Source organism: Tamandua tetradactyla, chromosome 7 (assembly GCF_023851605.1).
Source record: "Tamandua tetradactyla isolate mTamTet1 chromosome 7, mTamTet1.pri, whole genome shotgun sequence".
Lineage (NCBI taxonomy): Eukaryota > Metazoa > Chordata > Mammalia > Pilosa > Myrmecophagidae > Tamandua > Tamandua tetradactyla.
The window spans coordinates 35,056,851-35,076,495 of NC_135333.1; the positions used below are offsets into that span (position 1 = coordinate 35,056,851).

Here is a 19,645-nt window from a genome sequence, read left to right on the forward strand (position 1 = left end):
TGACTGACCTCTTGCACTCCAGGGACAGTGCTGTACAAGTCCTCCCTGCAGCAGGGAGGTGGCCTCCATATCCCTATTTTACCAGTGAGGAAGCTGAGGCTCAGAGAGACTGAACAACTTGCCAGAGATCCCACAGAGCCAGGAGCAGAGCCAGGCTTCAGCCTGGAGCTCTCAGCTGCTGACGCTAAGTGTCCATACACTGCTAACATCTTCCTCCTTTCCAACATCCATGGGTCTTTATTACGTGCCTCCTGGTCACAGGCCCTGAATGAGGGAGGACCTTCAGAATTCTCAAGGCTAGGCATGTTCTTGGTGTTTGGAGCTGTGCCTTTTCAGAGCTTTGGCCCCTCCTGGGAAGTTGTTAACCTTCATTCTCCATTTTTGTATAACATCAAGCTCTGGGTTTCACCTCCTTTCTCTAAATTACTCCTCTAGCTCCAGGGTTTCAGATATGGACCTTCCTCAGTTCCTGGCCTTCCTCCTTACCCTTGCACTGTCTGGGACAGGTGCCAAAGGTACCCTTCGGACCACCCTGGACCCGAGCCTGGAGATCTGTATCCTTTAGGGTTGAGGGTGGGGTGATGAGTTGTCTCTGAGGGGTCTATAAATAAGTTCTCTTTGTACTCCTCAGGGGAATCCAGGAATTGATTTGGCCCAACTGGCAGCAACAGGTGAGGAAAAGTAAGATGTACTAGATAGACCTTGAGCAAATCTGTACTCTTCTGAGCCTTAGTTTCCCCATATATTAAACAAAGAAGGCAAGGCTCTTCTCTCAGGCCATGAAGATGCAGGGAAGATTGTACATGTGCCTATCACCTTGTGGGTGAAACCACAGGTAGACTTAGGATTACTGGCCTGTCTAGACTTTGGTGTACTGGACATCTCTGGGCCAGGCCTTGGGGACACAGAGATAAGTCAGGACCAGTCTCTGGCCTTGAGTAGTTCATAGGCCTAGGGTAAGAAAGTCTCCAAACATATCTTTGTGCTCTGCAACTTGTACCTTGATGGAGCCTGGGAGGAGACAGGGTGGAGCACTGTGCTGTAGCTTTTGAGTCAGGTCTTAAAGAATGGAAACTCATACAGAAGAGTGGAGAGGGCATCCCAGGCAGAGGGTACCGTGTAAGGAGAGACAAGGAGGTTCTCGGAACAGAATGATTGAGGAAAACACAGGAGCCACATTCTGAATGGTTAGGTCCAGGCTGTTGGGTGTGGAGGCCTTTGTAAACTGGACATATGCACAGACTTCTCAGTCAATTTGCTCCTTCCCTGGGAGTCCCAGCCATTAGGTATCCATGGCTCTTGGGCATGCTTGTTGGCCAGAAACAGGCCCTCTGGATTGGGACCACCAGACTTATCCAGTCAGGCATCCCTGGGCCAGCCCCTTAACTTAACACTGCCTAGACAAGAAGATGTTTGAGGTGAAGCGTCGGGAGCAACTACTGGCGCTGAAGAACCTGGCGCAGCTGAATGACGTCCACCAGCAGTACAAGATCCTCGATGTCATGCTCAAGGGGCTTTTTAAGGTACATCTGGGTAGGGGACTGCTCACAACCAACTGGGTCTTGCATTATGGGCAGCTCAAATGTCCTTTGATCTGGACGCTTGTAGATGAGCAGGAGTTCCCTAAGGGATGTTGTTCAGTGAGAGGGTAACTGCATGCACAGGGGAGTTACGAGGGGTTTTGCACTGTTGCTCAGCCCAGGTGGGCTTCCCTCAGGTGCTGGAGGACTCACGGACAGTTCTTATCGCTGCTGATGTGCTCCCAGATGGGCCCGTCCCCCAGGACGAGAAGCTGAAAGATGGTATGGTCTTCCCAATCCTGCCCTTTCCTCTGCCCACCACATAGATCCTCTCCAGCTGCTTCTTCCCTCTTGCTTTTTCACTTTTTTTCCCCCCCCTTTAGGCAGAGGGACACTTATTCTATGGTTTTCTGAGCATTTCTGGGCTTCAAAACCAGTTCTGTGTATTCCTCTTGCAGTCTGTGCTTGGGACAGGGGACCAGGAGGAGCCTCTTGCCTGCTATCCCCTCCAGGGGCCAGGAAAGGGTCATTCAGCCCCATTGGAGGAGAAGGGAATGGAGGGTAGTGTTATCTTGTCCACTTCCAGCAGGAGAGGCACGGCTAGCTTCCATTTAAAGGAAAAACACCTGAGGTCTATGAAAGTAGCTGAGCCCTGGGAACAGGTACCAGTATTCTTTACTCCTGTTCTAAAAGCCCCAATCCCCTTAAATCCTTTTTGAGACAAGGTGGGAAAAATCATAGATGAATAAGATGAAAAAATGTCCCCTGTCCTTCCATCCCTTCTTCCAAAAATTTCTCTCCAGGGGTAATTCCCTCCCATTAACCGGTTACATCTTTAAAGTTAATCTCTGAGCCAGCATGGTCTGAGAGAAGATGGAAGTGGCCCTCATTTATCAAATGGTAGGCACTTTACAAATATCATCTCTAGTCTCCACTGTGACTCTGTGAAGAAGGTAATATTGCCTCATTCTCCAGATGAAAGAGGTCACGTGATTTGCCCATTGATTTTGCATGCAACTCCAAAGCCCTTGCTCTTAGACTGAGCCCTGAATCCTTTGAAGTTCAAAACTGTTCTGGAGCTCTTGTCCACCACCCAGCCTGGTCTTCCTTTCTGAGTGGCCATGTTCAATCCTTGGGATCATTGCCTGTGCCCTGTCTGCAAGGGTGGCTAAAATGATGGCTGCCCCTAGCGTGGCAGAGACAGTTACTCTTCATGTTAACCTGGGAATGGGGGCCTGCCACCATTAGGGACATACTGACCTTAGTTCAAACTGACCTGTTGTCCAAAGAAAGGACATTACTGGAACAATTGACAAAACTCGAAAAAGATTTGTGGTTTAGTTAATAACATTGACCGGTGTTAATTTCCTAGTTTAGATACTTATATGATTAAGGAAGAGGATAATTTTAGGGAAGCCTGGTAAAGGGTTTATAGGGATTTTGTGTAATATTTTTACAACTTTTTTGCAAACCTAAATTGTTTCAAAACAAAAAGTTAAGAAACATTTAAAATAAAATTGGGGGCAGGCAATGGTGGCTCAGTGGCAGAGTGCTCACCTGCCATGCCGGAGACCCAGATTCATTTCCTGGAGCCTGCCCATGTCAAAAATAAAATAAAATGAAATAAAATAAAATTGGAGACTATTTTTAAGAAATATATAAATATATATAACCTATTCCCTGGCCATGCACGTTTGGTTGCCATGTTGGGGAGGCAGGCCCAAGAAAGCCTGTCATATGATGCACCCCCATATGTAAAGTGATACCCCCCTTCCTGGGACCCATAGCAACTAGTCCTCTGAGGAGTGAGATGCAGGGGAAAGAGCACAGGACTTTGAACCAGACAGACCTAGGTTTGCAGCCTGGATTTGCCACTCATTAGTTGTCTGTGACATGGACACAGCACCCCTTCTCCCTCTGAAGGGGCTCATGAGGATTCAGTAAACTGGTAGATGCAAAATCCTTAGCACACATTGGAGCCGGGGTTGGCAGGTGGGGTCAGGGGGCACTGTGCCCTTCTCTGATGAGCGAGCTTGGTGGATGCCTTCTCTGGAGGGAGCCTGGGACTGGCTCAGGGGCACTGGGGGGGCATTTGCTCTGGATGCTCATCAGGCTCTCCTTGCCCAGCTTTCTCGCATGTGGTGGAGAACACGGCCTTCTTCGGCGATGTAGTGTTGCGCTTCCCAAGGATTGTGCACCACTACTTTGACCAAAACTCCAACTGGAATCTCCTCATCCGCTGGGGTATCAGCTTCTGTAACCAGACTGGAGTCTTCGACCAGGGTCCCCACTCACCTATCCTCAGCCTGGTAAGGAGTAAGGGCGGACAAGGTTGGGAGCCCTCCCTCTAGTGGTGCCATGAGCCGTGCATGTGCCTTCAGTTGGGCCTGAATGTTAGCACTTGATTGCATTTTCTGTGATGAGCCTCAGAGCACCTTGTGCCGTGGAGGCTGCATTGCAAGGGGTTTGTGCTGACCTGGTCCATAGGGGACATCACCTGCCCCAAATCTGCCCAGACTTCGGACATGGGTCCTGGCATGGAGGGAGTAGTCCACAGGGGAGCAGGAGGCAGGGGAAAGCAGAGGGTAATTAGCTTTTTTCATTCACAGATGGCCCAGGAGCTGGGGATCAGCGAGAAAGACTCCGACTTCCAGAACCCATTTGATATAGACCGTGCAGAGGTGAGCTTCTGGGGGTCATAGGGAGGCTGGCTCCTGCTGGGGCAGGGGAGCCTAGGGTAGCGCATGAGACCTTTGGACTTGGAGACTGACAGGCCTGGGTCTAGGCCAAGGAAGCTTTGGTCAGTCACCAGGTTTCCTTTTTTTGTACCAGACACTGCTCTTCCCTTAGCCTCAGGTTCCCTGTCCTCAGGGTGTAGACCCAGCTTTAGGAAAGGGCAGTTGTGAGATGGTGAACACACCATCCTAGTGCACAGTAGGCACCCAGATAGTATGTGGTCAGGAATGACAAAACCAACAGCAGTCCAGATTGGCAGCTACAACTGCCACTTAACTCAGATCAACCCTAGAATTGTTCTCCCAGTCTGTAGTGCTGGATCTAAGGGACAAAAAGAACATTAATTGTTCCTTCATCTCCTTGTGCCTCCCAGGTCTTGGGTTTTCCCTCCCCTTGTGCCAGATTATTGCTCTCCCTCCACAGCTGGAAAATTGGTGTGTTCTATCCCAGAACTTATAATCGTACTTTTTCTCTAATTGTCCACTACTCTCAGACCATTCAGAAGGCGCAGGTATGAGGGGGGAAGGGCATTTTTACAAATTTCACAGAGACCCATTGTATTTTCCATCTTGGGAGACTCAGTGAGCAGTTATTCAGCCAACTGGTCATTATTCTTAGGATGTAGGACCTACCGTTCCAACATGAGACTGTGTAGTTGAGCCAGAAAGAGAGTCCTTTGCTTTGGGCCAACCCATGATGCTGGATGTGTTGCCATGCCTCATACATGGGTGTATTTTGGCGGCACTGGTAGCCATCTAGGTGGTATAAATTTGATTGGCAGCTTTATTCCAGTCACTCTTATCAGACAATGGACCTTACTGTGGGCATTTACACAAGTGACCTATGCTCTGCAATTGACAACCATAATATGTTTCCACAGTTCCTGACCCCACATTGGGGTGGAAAAAGGTAGGTATCTTTAATCTGCCAGTCCATAGTCTTCGAAGTGGCAGGCCAGATGACCAGGCTACTGCCAAAAGTTAAGGGTCAATAAGAATATGATGTGCCTTTTGTTACGAGCAATGTCTGAGGCAGGGGTTATGGCTTTTAATTCACGTAATTGTCTGACTGGCCTTTGTGGCAGTCAGTTTGTTACTTGAACTGGATGGCAGCTGCCACATACAAACACTTGTATTGGGGCCCCTAGGACCACCCGCAGGTTTGGCAATTTGCTAAATAAGACTCACAGAACCCAGCAAATAGTCCTACTCACAGCTAGGATTTATTATAGTGAATGGATTCAAAGCACAATCAGCAATTGGAAAAGACACATGGGGCGAGGTCCAAGGAAACCAGACACAAGCTTCCAGATTCCTATCCCAATGGAGTCACACAGGACATGCTTAATTCCCTCAGCAACAAGTTGTGACAGCATGTGTGAGATGTTGTCTACCAGGGAAGCTCATTAGAACTAAGAGTTTTCATTGTGGGCTGGTCATGTAGGCCCCCTAGAACCAAAATTCCAGACCCCAGAAGGAAGGCAGAAGGAAGGTGTTCAGCATAAAGCACATTGTTTGCACAAATAGTTGAGGCATGGTGAGCCACTCCTACCAGTTAAGGAATAGGGGGAACCCTCCCGAAATCCAGGCTCCCAGATCCAGCCAAGGGCCAGCCTTTTAAGAGGTCTTTCAGAGGAGAACAGTCAGGCCTGTGATGTTCACAGTGAATAGTGCTGTCATGAACATCGGTGTGCAGATGTCTGCTCGTGTCACTGCTTTCAGCTCTTCTGGCTATATATCGAGTATTGGTATTGCTGGGTCATAGGGCAACTCAATATTTAGTTTTCTGAGGAATCGCCAAACTGTCCTCTACAGCAGTCGCACCATTGTATATTCCCACCAGCAGTGCATAAGGTCTCCACATCCTTGCCAACTTTTGTAGTTTTTGTTTAAAGCAGCCATTCTTATAGGTGTGAGGTGATAGCTCATTGTCGTCTTGATTTGCATTTCCCTTCTAGCTAATGAGAATGAGCACCTCTTCATGTAGTTTTTAGCTATCTGTATTCATTGTTCATAAATGTGTCTGTTTATATCCTCTGCCCATTTTATAATTGGCTTGTTTGTCTTTTTGTTATTGAGCTGTATAATTTCTTTATATACAGAAGATATCAAGCCCTTATATGTGGTTTCCAAATATTTTCTCCCATTAAGTTGACTATTTCTTCATTTTTTGACAAAGCCCTTTGAGGCACAGAAGCTCTTGATCTTAAGGAGTTCCCATTTGTCTGTTTTTTTCTTTCACTGCTTGTGCTTTAGGTGTAAACTTTAAGAAGCTACCTCCTATTACTAGGCCTTGGTGTATGCCTGCGTTTTCTTCTAGAAGTTTTATGGTACTTGTTCTTACATTTAGGTCTTTAATCCATTTTGAATTAATTTTTATATAGGGTATAAGATAGGGGTCCTCTTTCATTCCTTTGATTATTGATATCCAATTCTCCCATGCCCATTTATTGAAGAGACTTTTCTACCCTGTTCAGTGGATATGGGAGCCTTACCAAAGATCAGTTGTCCATAGATTTGATTGTATGTCTCCCCATTCTCAATTAAATTCCATTGATCGATACTTCTGTCTTTGCGCCAGTACCATGCTATGGCTTTATAGTAAGCTTTAAGTTCAGGAACTATAGTCCCACTTCGTTCTTCTTTTTTAGGATGTCTTTAGCTATTCAGGGTCTCATTCCCATACAAATAAATTTGGTAACTAGCTTTTCCAAGTGTTCAAATTAGATTCTTGGGATTTCGACTGGTTTTGTTGAACTATTATTGCACTCCTAGTATAAACCCCTACTTGTTTGTGATGTACAATTTTTTGATGTGTTGTTGGATTCAATTTGCTAGTATTTTGTTGAGAATTTTTGCGTCTATTTTCATTAGGGAGATTGGTCGATAATTTTCCTTTCTTTTTTTTTTTCTAATTTTTTATTAATTAAAAAAAAATTACAAGAAACAAACATTCCCAACACATACACTCAGCAATTCACAATATCATCATATAGTTGCATATCCATCATCATGATCATTTCCCAGAATATTAGCATCAATTCAGAAAAAGAAATAAAAAGACAACAGAAAAATATAACAAACAGAAAAAAAAAATTCTACAGGCCATACCCCTCACTGATCCCTTTCATTGATCACTAGCATTTCAAACTAAATCTATTTTAACATTTGTTCCCCCTATTTATTTTTATTTAATTTTCCTTTCTTATAGTGTCTTTATAGTTTTAGTATTGGAGCGATGCTAGCTTCATAAAATTGGTTGGGTAGCATTCCTTTTTCCTCAGTTTTTTGGAAGAGATTGAACAGGCTTGTTGTTAACCCTTTTTGGAATGTTTGATAAAATTCTCTTGTGAATCTCTCTGGTCCTGGACTTTTCTTTGTAGGAAGTTTTTTGTTGACTGAATCTCTTTACTTGTAATTGGTCTGTTCTATTTCTTCTCAAATCAGTATAGTTCAAGTATTTCTAGGAATTTGTCGATTTCATCCAAGGTCTCTAGTTTGTTGGCATACAGTTGTTTATAGTATCTTCTTAAATTTCTTCAGAAACATCCCTCTTCTTTCTGTTTTTGTTTCTTTTTTTTCCTCATAGTATTTTCTTATGATTACTTAATTTCCTCAGAAATCCCCCTCTCATTTCTGTTTTTGTTTATTTGCTTCTTCTCTCTTTTTTTCTTGTCAGCCTAGCTAGGGGGTCCACCAACTTTATTGATTTTCTCGAAGAACCAACTTTTGGTTTTGTGAATTCTTTTTATTGTTTTTTTTTCTCCAGTCTGTTTGCTTCGGGTTTATTTTGCTGCTCTTTCTCTAATTTCTCCAGATGATCCATTAAATCCTCAATTTTTGCTTATTCTTTCTTTTTTAGTGTTCACATTTAGGGCAATAAATTTCCCTCTCAGCACTGCCTTTGCTGCATCGTATACATTCTGATACATTGTATTCTAATTATCTTTCATCTCCAGATATTTAGTGATTTCTCTCAGAATTTCTTCTTTGATCCACTGATTGTTTAAGAGTGTGTTATTAAATCTCCATGTATTTGTGAAAGTTGTGGTTCTTCGGTAATTATTAATTTCCAGCTTCATTCCGTTGTGGTCAGGGAAACTGCTTTGGATAATTTCAATCTTACTAAATTTATAAAGACCTATTTTATGTCCCAGCGTATGATCTGTCCTGGAAAACATTCCATAATCACTGGAAAAGAATGTATATCCTTGTGTTTTGGGGCATAACAATCAGTATATGTCTTATTAAGTCTAATTCATCACATTCTTAAGTTCTCTGTTTCCATGGTGATGATCTGTCTGATTGTTCTGTCTGTGGAGGAGAGTGGTGTATTGAAGTCTCCTACTATCATTGTTGAGATGTCTAAAGCTCCCTTCAGTTTGCCAGTGTTTTCCTTGTACTTTGGAGCTTCTTGATTGGGAGCATATACTTTTTTCATTGTTACTTCTTCTTGGTGAATTGTCCCTTTTATTAATACGTAGTGTCCCTCTTTGTCTCTTATGACTTCTTCACATTTAAAGTCTATTTTGTCTGATAGTATAGTTACTCCTCCATCCTTGGAAAAAGATGTTCTATCCTTTCAATCTATTTGTGCCCTTGGGTCTAAGATGTATCTCTTGTAAAGAACGTATAGATGTATTTTATTTTTTAATCCATTCTGCCAATCTGTATCTTTTAATTGGTGAGTTTAGTCCATTAACATTCAAAGTAATTACTGTAAAAGCAGTTCTTGAATTTACCATTTTATCCTTTAGTTTTTGTCAGATTTATACATTCTTTTCCCTCTTTCTCTTTTTATCCTGAATTACCTTTACTGGTACTCTTCAATTCTGTGCCCTCCCCTAGACCTCCCTCTCTTGGGGTTTTTTTTCCTTTAACTGACAGAACTCCCTTTAATAATTCTTGTAGAACAGGTCTCTTACTGACTGGTTGTCTCAATCTTTGTTTTTCTTTGAAGATTTTAATCTCTCCTTCAATTTTGAAAGACAGCTTGGCTAGATAAAGAATTTTTGGCTGGAGACCTGACTTGTTCAGGATGTTAAATATATTAATGTATCATACCACTGCTTTCTCACCTCTCTGGTTCCTGTTGAGTAGTCTGTACTCAATCTTAGGTGGTTTGCCTTGTGTATAGTAGATTGCTTTTCTTGTGCAGCTTTCAAGACTTTCTGCTTCTCTTTAGCATTTGACAATCTGATTAGTATGTGTCTGGAGTAGGCCTATTTGGAGTTCATTGGGCCTCTTTGACTTACATATTTATGTCTTTTATAAGTGTTGGAAAGTTTATCTCTTCAACTAAAACCTTCTCAGCCATTTACTGTTCTCCATCTGGGACACCAGTGGTTCTTTTATTTGTGTACCCTTTGTTGTCCATCATTTCCCTAAAATCCAGTTCCATTTTTTTCCACTTTTCTAGTCATTTTTTCTTTTGTGCACTCGAGTTCAATTGTTCTGTCTTCTGGTTCACTTATTCTTTCTTCCGTCTCTTCAGATTTGCTCTTGTGTCTCTCTAGTGTATTTTTAATTTGGTGTACTGTATCTTTCTCATTTCTGTGAGATGTATTTTTCTATTTACTCTTTCAAATTCTTCTTTCTACTCTTCTGGTGTCTTCCTGATATCCTTTATTTCTTTATAGATATCCTTGAGTAGTTCTGTATGTACTGTCCCCTCTGGTGTTCTTTAATTGGTAATTTCATTAGGCTATTTCTGCCTGGATCTTCACCTGCTTTGTGATTTTCTGTTGCATCCAGTGCATTTGATTATCTTAATAAGGTTATTTTGCAAGTTGGTTTCCTTCACTTGCCTAAAGTTTTGTATTTACTTGGGCTTGTACCGATGGCCCTAGTTTGCACTTGATTTGTCATTAATTCCCCACCAAACCAAGGCCTGGATCCCATGTAGAGGGTACAGTTCATCTTGGGAATTTATTAAAAGCTAGACAGAAAAGATGCATGGGTGGTTCAGTGTCAGAACACCCGCCTGCCACGCGGAAGACCTAAGTTTGACTCCTGGCCCATGCACCAAAAAAAAGTAAAAAAAAAAAGAAAGGGAAAAAAAGTACTTGAGGGTTTGCTAAAAACTAGGTAGAAAAGAGTGCATAGGTGGTTCAGTGGTAGAAGGCTCATCTATCATGCAGGAAGCCTGGATTCAACTCCCAGCCCATGCACCAGAAAAAAAAAAATAGCCCCACCTCTCTGTCAGTGTACCCAGGAGGTCCCCAGCCTCCGTGGGTAAAGGGAGCAGGACTGGGATCCCACAAGCCTACCTTGCTGTTGGGTCGGCTCTGTCCCCCCACACCCCAATCGCCACCAAAGCCAGTCACCCATGGCTGCCCACCTCAGTGGTGGAGAACAGGCATCATGAACCAACCCAAAGGTCCCTGTGCACAGGAGAAGCAAATCAGCTGCCCTAGGGGCTCCCTGTGGGAACTCCCAGTGCAGGCTCATGAGGGAAGATCTCCCAAGCCTGCTGCGGTAACAGGATGGAGTGGAGGGGCATGCCACTCCCTCAGGACCCAAGCCCTCTCCCCCAACCTCTGCATGCCACCTGCCCCCGGTGGACTTGCGGTTGAGGACACTTACCCCTCTCTGACACAGTCTCTCCACTTCAGCTCCAGTCCCAGTTGTTTATATATTTATTTATTTTGTCCCTCTTGTTCCATGGAATTTGGATGAAGTCCGCCCACCCTACTCCACCATCTTCCCAGAAGTGTCTAACTTATACTTTGAAAGGATCGGCCAGGCTGCTGTGTAGAACATAGTCTGGGGGGGCCAGAGTGGAAGTAGGGGCTTGGGTGAAGAAGTTGCTGTACTTGTCCATTTTAGAGTTGATAGTGGCTTGAACCCGGTGGCAATAGAGGATGTGGTGAGAAGTGGTCAGATTCTGGTTCCATTTTAAAACTTCAGCCAACTAGATTTGTTGATAAAGCAACATGATGAGAGAAAAGCATTAAAGGTAACTGGAAGATTTTTGACCTGAGCTTCTGGAAGAAGCCGCCATTTTCTAAATTGGAAATGGCTGTGGTAAGAGCAGGTTAAGAATTGGAGAGGGAATCAGGAGTTTGTTTCTGCACCTGGTGAGCTTCTGCATGAGAATGTCAAGGAGACAATTGGCTATCTGACCTCAAGTTTCAGGATAGGAGCTGGAGGTATAAACATGTAACTTGTCCAGACCTATGTAGATGGTTTCAGAAGCCGTGAGCCTCAACACAATCACCTGTAGAAGGAGTGAGAAGGAGCCATCCTTGTGATCACAGGAAACCCAAAAAATAGTTTCCCAGAGGCCACGTGAAGAAAGTATTATAAGAAGGGAGTCATCAGCTATGTCAGCTGCTCCAGAAGGTCAAGGAAGGAAAATGAGGACTGAGAATTGAGCTTAGCAGTGTGGACACCATCGATGATCTTGATGAAAGTTCTTTGGTGGTGTGGTAGGGACAAAAGCATGAGCATGATCAGATTGAATTTCGAGAGAGAACAAAGGAAGTGGTTGCAGCAAGAACAGCTTATCCCTTTAAAGAGTTTTGCCATAAAGGGGGATCAGACTGATGGAAGAGTAGCTGAGGGTGGGGGAGTGGAGGAAGCTTTGGAAATGTGGGTTCAAAGGAAGATTTTAGGTAGATGGAAGAAATGATAGCTTGTCTGTGTGTTGATGGGGATGGTCCAGGAGGGCGGGAAGAACTGATGAGCAGGATGAGGACATTTGCTGGCCTTGTCCCTGAGAAGGTGAGGAACGATGGGGCTGGTACCCAGGGGGAGGGGATGGTGGCACCTTAGTCCTGAACAGGAGGGAAGACAGAAGCAAGTGGGGTGGTGGTTGTGGTGGTGGTGGTAGGAGCTTGTGGAAATCTTCTGAGTGACAGGAGGCAGGATCACGGTCTGATGGTAGGCAGTGTTTAAGGCATGTCTAGGAGAATGGGAAAGGGAATGGAAGGGAAGTGTTCCAGACTGTGCAGCATGAGGCCTGCTTGAGGTTAGTGTCATGAGTTTAAAGAGGGACCAAATGGCATGGTTATGTTTTCCTTCATCATGTTCAGCTGCAAGGGTGCAGGGGTAGAGTAAGCAGGAAATTGGATTTAATTAGCCTTGAGGTTTAGCGCTCCAGGTGCAATGAGGAAGAGAGACGTGGACGTTGAGGACACGTACAGGGAATGGTTTAATGATGGATCATAGACTCCTGCCCCAGAAGTGGGAGGTAAGGACCTGAGGGGAGCATGGACAGAGAAAAGGTGGTAGCCATGATAGATTGTAGGTCCACATGGGATCAAAGAAACAGTAGGTTAAGGAATTAGGAAAGCGGGAGGCAGAGGCCATCGAGGCACATTGGGGTTACGGAGGATGTGGTAGTGGCAGGGACAAGCAGAAGAACCAGGCACCAAACTAAGCTCTTCATATTCATTATATATTCATTCATCTAAGTAGTAATTATTGAGTGCCCAGGAATACATGAGTGAATAAAACAGATATCTTCCTCTCATGAGAAGTATTTGAACAGGGACTGTTTAATACAAAGAATTAATACATTTTTAATATGTACCTTTATTTAATATAAACTCTAGTGTGAAGAAAGAAGGAGGGCTCTAAAGAACATAGGAAGAGCATACATAGGAGCAACCACCACCACAGGGCTGGGGTCCACTCAAACCTTGTGGGAGAGGACATGGCTGTGTGGCTCACTGGATACCAGAGAAGTCACTGTGGTGCCATGCCAATGGAATTTGCTAGAAATCCGTCCTCTGGAACTTGCCAGAAGCACATCCTCTCTGGTGCTGGGGAAGGCTGTTCATGGGGAGGTTTCTCACTAGAAGCACTGCACAGCCTGCCAAGTCAGCACACCAGAACCAGAAAGTAAAATCCCTTTCCCTGCAGCATCTTTCCAGCACCTTCTTCTAATAAAGCTTAGCGTCACTCCAAAAGAGGTAGAAGCATCTTACAAAGCAAACAATGAAGGGAAAATTTGGAGCAGAGAGGCAATAAATGGTAACTGGTACAACAGTGAAGGCCACTGAGGCACAAAGATCCAGCAGTGGTGCCTCGGTCTCAACCAGCGGGTGATGGAGCTGGGACCTGGGTGTAGGTAGTCTAACTCTAGCCTTCTCTTAACCACTCTTTGTTGGCTGCCAGCATGGGAACCTAACCTATGCTGGTTAGGTGCAATTAAGGCGAGGTCAGGGAAGCCTTCCTGGAGGAGATGTCTAAGCCTTGACTTGAAGGATGAACAACTTTTGGCTAGGCCTGTATGGGGAAAGGAGTTGGGAAAGAGGTGGGCAGTGTTTCTTTTCTGAGCCGATGAGGTTTGGGCTCCCCTGGCGAGGCTGAGCCAGGTGGGACTCGAAGGGTCGGATTGCCTGCCCGCGCCAGATCCTCCTCCTTGTGTAGACAGGAGGCAGAGTGTGACAGGAAAGCATGGGCAAGGAGATGGGACCTAATCCCAGGGGACCTCCCGTTTGCTGTGTGACTGAGCACCTCACTTATCTTCTCTGAGCCGCTCTTCTATGATTTCACACCATCTTCCAGAGGCTGGGCTCAGTCTATCGTGGTAGGTAGATTGCTCCACAAGATGGCGCTCTTAGTACGTTTTTATTATTTACCTTGTTGGTCAAGTTTTCATTGTCTATGAAGAAATAAGATGGATGCATCTTATTTATGGCTATCTGAGTTTGGGAAACAATTGTATTTCACATTCTAATATCGCTCATCCATTCATTTAACAATTACACATTGAGGGGTGATTCTGTAGTAGAAATTTTGCCTGCCACACTGGAGACCCAGTTCAATTCCCAGCCTGTGCATCAAAAAAAGATTATTCACTAAACACCAGGTACAAACCAGGCTCTGTGCTTGTGGCTTATAGCCTGGTGGTGAGCAGCTCCCAATGTCATTGTCAGGTCTTCCTGGGACTTGCCACATGTTGGGGGTTATAGGAAGCCAGCAGTCCCACTGGAGAGGTGATGTGACAAAAGACAAAGGGGACAGTGGGGATGAGGGCAGGCAGCCCCAGCTGGAAGTCGGGCAGGTCCCTGGGGCAGTGACAGCCCAGGTGGAGCTAGTGAGATGAGGCGGGGGGTGGGGGGGGGGGGGGGGGTGGGGGGTGGGGGGGGGGGGGTGGGGGGGGGGGGGGTGGGGGGGGTGATCCTGGGCTGGAAAGAGCAGGTGGGGGTAGGGAGGAGTGGATGATAGGCCAGGACAGGTGGGCAGGGAGGCGTTCCAGGCAGATAGCTGCCTGTGGAACTTTATCCTGGGTCACAGACAATCATGGAGGGTTTATTTAGGATGTGAATGATCAGACTTACATTTTGCAAAGTTAGCTCTGGCTGTAGTGAGGAGAATGGCTTGAGAGGGATCAGAGTGGTGTGGGGAGACCTCACAGTGGGGAGAGAGATAGGGGCGATAGTAGAGCTGGAGAGAAGTAGATGGATTTGGGAGAGACGGAGGAGGTAAGACAAACCTGGCCTTGACAGTGGACTTGGTATGTCAAGAGAGGGTGGGTCAGGTGGGGAGGGTCTCCCAGTTTCTGCCTTTGCCTCGACTGGGGTGCAGAGCACCATTGCTCATCAGGAGATGAGGCCTGGACAAGGGCTAGGTTAAGGAGAGCAGGAGCATGCCAAGTTTGAGGGCACCTTTGGTACATCCTAGTGGAGATGTCAGATAGGCATTTAAGTGTGAAGGTGCAGATTTGAGGGGTGATTGGCCCTATGGGTGCGAGAGATGCAAGGAGCAGAGTGAGGAGTGAATTGGGCCTTGGGGTTGCTGCTGGAGAGTGCCCTGGCTCAGGTCCTTGCTGCCTCCCTGCCTGTCCTACCCCAGGCCCCAGTACACACCTGCCACAGAAGCCAGGAGCCTGGGCACCATCATCTGCTCTCCTCCCACCTGATTCTCAGGGTTTGCCATTTTGACTTCTGACCCACCCTGTGCTCCATACCCATTCCTTGCCCAGATGCTTCCCATGTTAGCCTCCTGTGGTCAGGGACCTGGCTGGCCTCCCTCACCGCCCCTGGCCATGGTGTCTCGGGTACTCAGCCCCCTTCATCTTGGGGGTGGGGTGGGAGTGGGGTGCCTGTTTATTGTTTCTCACATGCCGCTGCAGGTTTACAGTTCAGCATCTGTCCTTTGGCCCAGAACGTTCTTTTCTTGCCTCACCCTGTTTGCTTGGGAAACTCTTTATCTTTCAGGACCTGTTCAGCAATTAACCCCAGCCCCATTTAACAGCCTACGTGTTGTGGGCTCCCTCCCTATCCCTACACCCACCGAGAACCTGGCCCAGGACAGGTCTGTCATACTTGTTTGACAGCAACCGAATCAGACTGCTCTTCTCTTCCCCTCAGCTCATCCCCAGCACAGACCCTTTCCAGAAAGCCCTGAGAGAAGAAGAGAAACGCCGGAAGAAAGAGGAGAAGCGGAAAGAGATCCGTAAAGGCCCGAGGATCTCACGATCCCAGGCTGAGTTGTAGCCCTGGAGCAGCTTAGAGTTCAAGGGACCTGGAGGAGACCATTCAGACAGAAGAGGAGGTGACAACATGGTGAGATGCAGTGGCATCAACAAGGTGGTGAGAGCCAGCCCTGGCTAGATGGGGAGGCTGCACTTGATCGTACCTGGAGAACCAGGTCTGAGCCCTGGCTGAAGGGACTGCGTCTCAGAAGGTCCCCAGGGGGAGCTGCCGAGGGGGACCTTCAGAAGATGTTGTGCTGTAGACACAACCCTTTGGAGACTGCTGGAGAAGGCAGAAGGGGGCCTTGGTCATGCAGGCAGCAGAACCAGGCTCTGAGCCACATCCGAAGGTGCCGTGCCTGCTGCTGGCCACACTGAGCTTCCTGGTATAGGGCCCAGCCCCTCTGTAGAGACACAATAAAAGCCAGCAAACCGTCTGGACCAACAAAGGCTGGTTTAGGCCCCAGGGAACCCTCCAGGAGGCAGGCGGCAAGGGTCTGGTGTGAGGGAACAAGGGGCTCTCAGGAATCAAGAGACTAGCTTAGAGTGCCCCTGCCCTTGGCAAAGGGTCAGTGCTGGGAAAGGACATGAAAGTGTCCCAGGAGGATGTTTAGCTCAAGAAGACCTTACAGCAACATGATCTCTGTCCTCAAATATCTGAGGAACCATCACTGAGCAGGGAGAGGAAAGAGTCAACCTGTCATCTCTGGTGGATGCTGGAGTGGGGCTGAAGGGGGCAGGCTGCAGCTCTGCATCGTTTGTGCTCTGTAACTGCAGGGCTTCCCAAGCTGGCCTACTCAAACAACGAGGTCTCTGTGGTAAGAGAGGTGCAAGCAGTGGCCTGAGGCCACAGGGCAGCGAAGCCACCTAGGGGGTTAGCCCTGAGTAGGCAGCAAGATTTCTCTTCAGTGGTGCCCTTCTCAGGGAGAGGAGGGAGGTGGGTATGGTGGGAATTCTAGCTCTGCCTCTTTGGCCTTGCCAAGCCAGGAGGGTCTGCCTGCCATACCCAGACCCCTCGCCACTGCCAGTGATAGAGCCCAGAAGAGACCTGAATTGTGTCTCAGCCCCTCAGACTTGCTGAGTCACCCTGTCCCAACCCTTCCCCTCCCTGTGCTGCAGCTTCATTGGCAAAATAGATTTGATGATACCTGAGCCCCCTGCCCAGCCCTAAGCTGGTTCTCTGAGATTGCAGCCTGCCAGCCTCCTTCCTGGCAGCTTTCCCAGGATACATGTGCCCAGGGCAGTGAAGGGAAACCACGCCTTAGGAAGACCTTCTGAAAGGGCCTAGAACACCCTGAAACTGTCAGTCGCCCAGGAGCCAGAAGAAATTAGAAACAAGAAGCAGCTGGAGAATGGGTGGGTTGGGGGCGGGGGCAGGGAGTTGGGAGGAGATCTGGAGAAATTTTCCCATCAGAACTGCCCACCAGCTACCTGGTCCCCGCCCCTGCATATGACCCTAGTCACTGATCAGTGAGGTGGCAGATGCTGGAGTTTATGAACTAATGGGCTGTATCACGGGAAAGGATGTGATCTCCTGGATCAGCTGTTCAACCATTTAATCTGTTCTGGTGCTAATAGGTGGCCCTGCCCTGGGGAGGGACCAGACTGTCACTGCCCTCACAATGGAGAGTGGTTGCGGTTGCTGACTTCTCAGCGATGGCATTAACCTTCCCCTTAACTCGAGGAAGGACTTTCTAAGAAGCAGGCCTGCTCAGTAGTATACGTGGCTTTCTTGTGGGGTGGGCAGGGTGACTTAGGCCTGGAGGAACCAGAGCAGAGGTTGAAGGTCAGCTCAGGACAATGTGGAGGAGGTTCCAGCTTTGACTGGACCTCCTACGGAGTGACTTAAAGGGTCCTGTCAGCAGCGGGATTCAGACCCTTTGAAGAGAGCTGGGGCTGCTGAGTGATGAGGGGTGCAGTCCAGTGTGGTGGGAGACCCAGGCCAGTGGGAACCAGCCTTGGCTCTGTCTCCTCCTGGCTGTTGTCATCAGAACCAGCAGTTCTCACTCTTGTCTCTCAGATCCTTGGTTTCTCCATCTGAGACCAGGGATGGGACACCCACTACCGGGTAGGGATGATAAAATGAGAGCCTATATATGCTCTTGAGGGACGGTGTGCGTGGAAGGCATCTACTGGCCAGAAATTTAAATGAATTCTCAGTGACAGGTACCCTCTTTTGATGGTTCTTTATTCTTCCATCAGGCCCAGCCTCAACCACCTTCCTCTCTGCCCCTCTGAAGCCACCCTCTTCTTGGGCTCTTCCTTCCACATCTTCAGCTTCTCCCTGTCTTGGTTGATTCCTTTCTCTCCACCCTCAAATGGCCCCGAGTTTTCCTCACCTGACACTTTCAAAGATTCAAACAGACCCACTCTGCTCACCCCTCCTTCCCTTGCTGCCATCATTGGTTGCTGTGACCCATTTATTCCCAGAAATTCCGCCTTAGGGATCTTACTGCACCACCCTCCTTCGTCCCTGGGCTTGGCTGCCCAGCACCCTCCTTGCTGCTAGAATTCCGTCATGTGACTGGAGCTCAGATGCACTGGCCTGTGGGGTGGTTGGGTAGGGCAGCAGGGGCAGCAAGTACCAGAGGCTGCAGTGGGGATGGTTCTAGTGGCCAGTCAGTGACCAGTGTCAGGAGTGTCCATTGGTGTTTTCAGTATGGTCTTCTCTGTGCTGCGCCTCCAGGCCTAGCACCCCTGCCAAGTCTGGGAGTTCTCCCACGTCCTTTAGAGCAAGGTCTCTCTACAGTGGTACTTTTGACATTTTGGGTTGGTTCATTGGTTGTGTGTTGGGGGTGGGGTGGGGATGAAGGGCATCCTGTACATTGGAGGATGTTTAGCAACATCCCTAGCCTATAGCAATCCCTCCAACCAGAAATGTCTCCAGAATTGCTGTCCCACCTTCCACACTGAAAATCACTGCTGTAAAGAATTTCTTTTTGTTTTAATTGGAAAGAGCTGGTTTCTGCGTTGTAGAAAAAGTAGGCTAGACCTCCCTGTGTCCAGAGGCCTTCTTCCTCCTTTTTCTAGCCCCAGGCCAGTTCTCCTCCCTCCCTGTCTTTGCCCTCCAGGAGAGAGATGTCCTTGATTGTGCTTTTGTCTTGGGATGACTGATACCCCTCCCAGGCTTCTGGGCTGGGACACCTCCTGTGGCCTGGGTTGTCCTGATTCTCTGCTGTTGGTCTGAGCCTGCTCTTACCTTTTTTTGTTTTTTGACATGGACAGGCACTGGGAATTGAACCCGGGTCCTCTGGCATCGCAGGCGAGCATTCCTACCTGCTGATTTACCGTGGCCCGCCCTCTTATCTTTTTTTGATTCCTCTTTCCTCACCTATCCTTTAGATGGACGCTTTTTTGGGGCTTGGTCTCTTCTCACTCTTCTTTTCTTCTAAGAACCCAAATCTGATGGATGGCCCTCAGTCCTGATGTTCCAGTTTATTCAAAACCAAACTCATTTCCCACCCTCTACCCCCACCTCTGTGTAAGACAGTGGAATGGATACTCTTGCTTGATCCACCTGGAAGACTTCTTAGAGGAAAGGACACTTGAACTGAAAGCGGGTTGGGTGGGGATGGAGGAGAGGCATTGTGAGCAGAATCCTAAAGGGGGAGGGGTCAGAGGTATTGGATGAAAAGCTCACATGCAGAGTTCTCTCCTGTGACCCCAATCACTGCCCAATCCATGTAAGGCCTGGACTGAATGGTCACCTAGTCCAGTCCCTCCTTTGTCAACTGAGGAACCTAGATCTTGGGAGGTGACCTGTCTTAGGCTATGCCATTCCTCAGAGCCAGCCTCAGAAACTGTCTCCACCACCAGGCAAGGAGCCAGCTGGACACGATGTTCAGTTAGGTGGGACTCAGGGCCGAGGGAGACTGGCACCAAAGTTCAGTGTTTTGCTCAGGCTGGATCCGGGCAGCTGCTTCTCTTCTGCCATTTTGCTGAGCTTTCGCTGGTGTCTTCTT

The 19,645-nt window shown here is 47.4% G+C and overlaps 1 protein-coding gene across 4 annotated transcripts in view; it reads left to right on the plus strand.

Annotated features, from left to right (window-relative positions):
• CCDC134 (coiled-coil domain containing 134) overlaps nt 1–19,645 on the plus strand; it is a 56,193-nt gene that overhangs the window by 1,398 nt on the left and 35,150 nt on the right. For 2 of the 4 annotated variants that reach the window (XM_077169015.1, XM_077169016.1), the window contains exons 2-6: nt 436–554; nt 1,402–1,523; nt 1,703–1,802; nt 3,648–3,829; nt 4,130–4,201. In XM_077169015.1, the coding sequence (XP_077025130.1) occupies nt 436–554; nt 1,402–1,523; nt 1,703–1,802; nt 3,648–3,829; nt 4,130–4,201 (595 nt within the window). Of the gene's footprint in view, nt 1–435; nt 555–1,401; nt 1,524–1,702; nt 1,803–3,647; nt 3,830–4,129; nt 4,202–15,579; nt 16,121–19,645 lie in introns of those variants that run through there. The other 2 variants (XM_077169012.1, XM_077169014.1) reach the window with 2 other exon arrangements.